The sequence below is a fragment of the Acanthamoeba castellanii genome (genome assembly GCF_000313135.1).
Source record: "Acanthamoeba castellanii str. Neff unplaced genomic scaffold scf7180000084769, whole genome shotgun sequence".
In the NCBI taxonomy this organism is placed as follows: Eukaryota; Discosea; order Longamoebia; family Acanthamoebidae; genus Acanthamoeba; species Acanthamoeba castellanii.
Window position 1 is genome coordinate 483,219 of NW_004457268.1, and position 1,150 is coordinate 484,368.

The window sequence follows — 1,150 nt, forward strand, 5'->3', positions numbered from 1 at the left end:
CGTGTGCGTGAGTGCGTTCACGTGTCGTGTGTGTTGTGTGTCGTGCGGTGAGACGACTGAGGCAACTCAGCACATTCGACCCGCGGGGGGTTACACGTACGTTGCTGCTCGCCATGGGGACCTTGGGTCTCGATGCGCATGTTGCGGGCGCGCAAGCCGCCCTCCATGTTCTTCAACCACCACTTGTTCAGCGAACGCGAAGCGCCCACCTGGTTGCCTGTGTGCGGGTGTTGCGCGTGTGCGAGAGTCAGCCACCCCAACCCGTCGGTTGTCGCGCGGGAGTCGACGAGGTCGGTCATGGTGGGTACGAACCGTAGATGTGGCACGTCGTGGGACACGCGTCGGGCTCCCTGCTCAGCATGATGCCCCACCGGCCGCTCCCTGTGTGTGTGTGACGGACCACCGCCGTTAGAACTTTTTTTGTGTCGACAAGTAGTTCGAAGTCGTTGTGGGCGGCAGAATAATCTTGTAGTGGGGGGGGGCTGGTACCGCCGATGGTGTTGTTGAACAAAGTCACGGGCACGGAACTGAAGATGCCGTGGCCTGTGATGTTGGCCCATTATTCCACCAAGCACAAGTCAGTCACCCTTCACCTGAACCAAAGAGCTGAACCAAAGAGCGCCAGCAGCGAAAAGAAAGTCGGACGGAAAAGAAAAAATAAAGGAAATGTTGATGATGTTCGCCGACCCTTGTTGCCGTCGGCGAGCAGGACGGGCGACATTCCGATGTGGTTGCTCGCCACCAGGACCCTGGCGGGGCAACCCGACACAGGGCTGCGCAGAATGATGCCGGAGTCCTGGCTACCTGCAATGTGTGCCGCGTGGTTGGTGTGCGTGAGCACACGTTCAGTCCATTCTGATTCTACCCCCTCCTGGGGAAGATCAAGGCTGACGAGATAAGAGGAAAAAGGGCAAGTGCGAGGGGGAGCGTACCATATACAAAGTTGTGAGTGATGGAGCTGCCCTCCTTGAGTACGGCTTCAATGCCAACACCCACGTTGGTGCCCTGCACTCAGAACGACGTCAAAGTTGTGAGAACAGATCAAAGCGAGAGGCCAAGCAACAACATCGATAGATAATTGAGACAAACTCTCAGCCACTACTCTCGTACGATGCTGTTGCTGTCGATGGTCATCTTGGCAGGGGCGTCG

The 1,150-nt window shown here is 57.4% G+C and overlaps 1 protein-coding gene across 1 annotated transcript in view; it reads right to left on the reverse strand.

Annotated features, from left to right (window-relative positions):
- Nucleotides 1–1,150, reverse strand: part of ACA1_260300 (uncharacterized protein) — a gene marked incomplete at both ends in the record, with an annotated part of 4,693 nt that overhangs the window by 3,043 nt on the left and 500 nt on the right. The window contains 5 exons of the mRNA XM_004333631.1: nucleotides 81–217; nucleotides 313–381; nucleotides 490–543; nucleotides 688–804; nucleotides 933–1,005. Of these exons, the coding sequence (XP_004333679.1) occupies nucleotides 81–217; nucleotides 313–381; nucleotides 490–543; nucleotides 688–804; nucleotides 933–1,005 (450 nt within the window). The remainder of the gene's footprint in view (nucleotides 1–80; nucleotides 218–312; nucleotides 382–489; nucleotides 544–687; nucleotides 805–932; nucleotides 1,006–1,150) is intronic.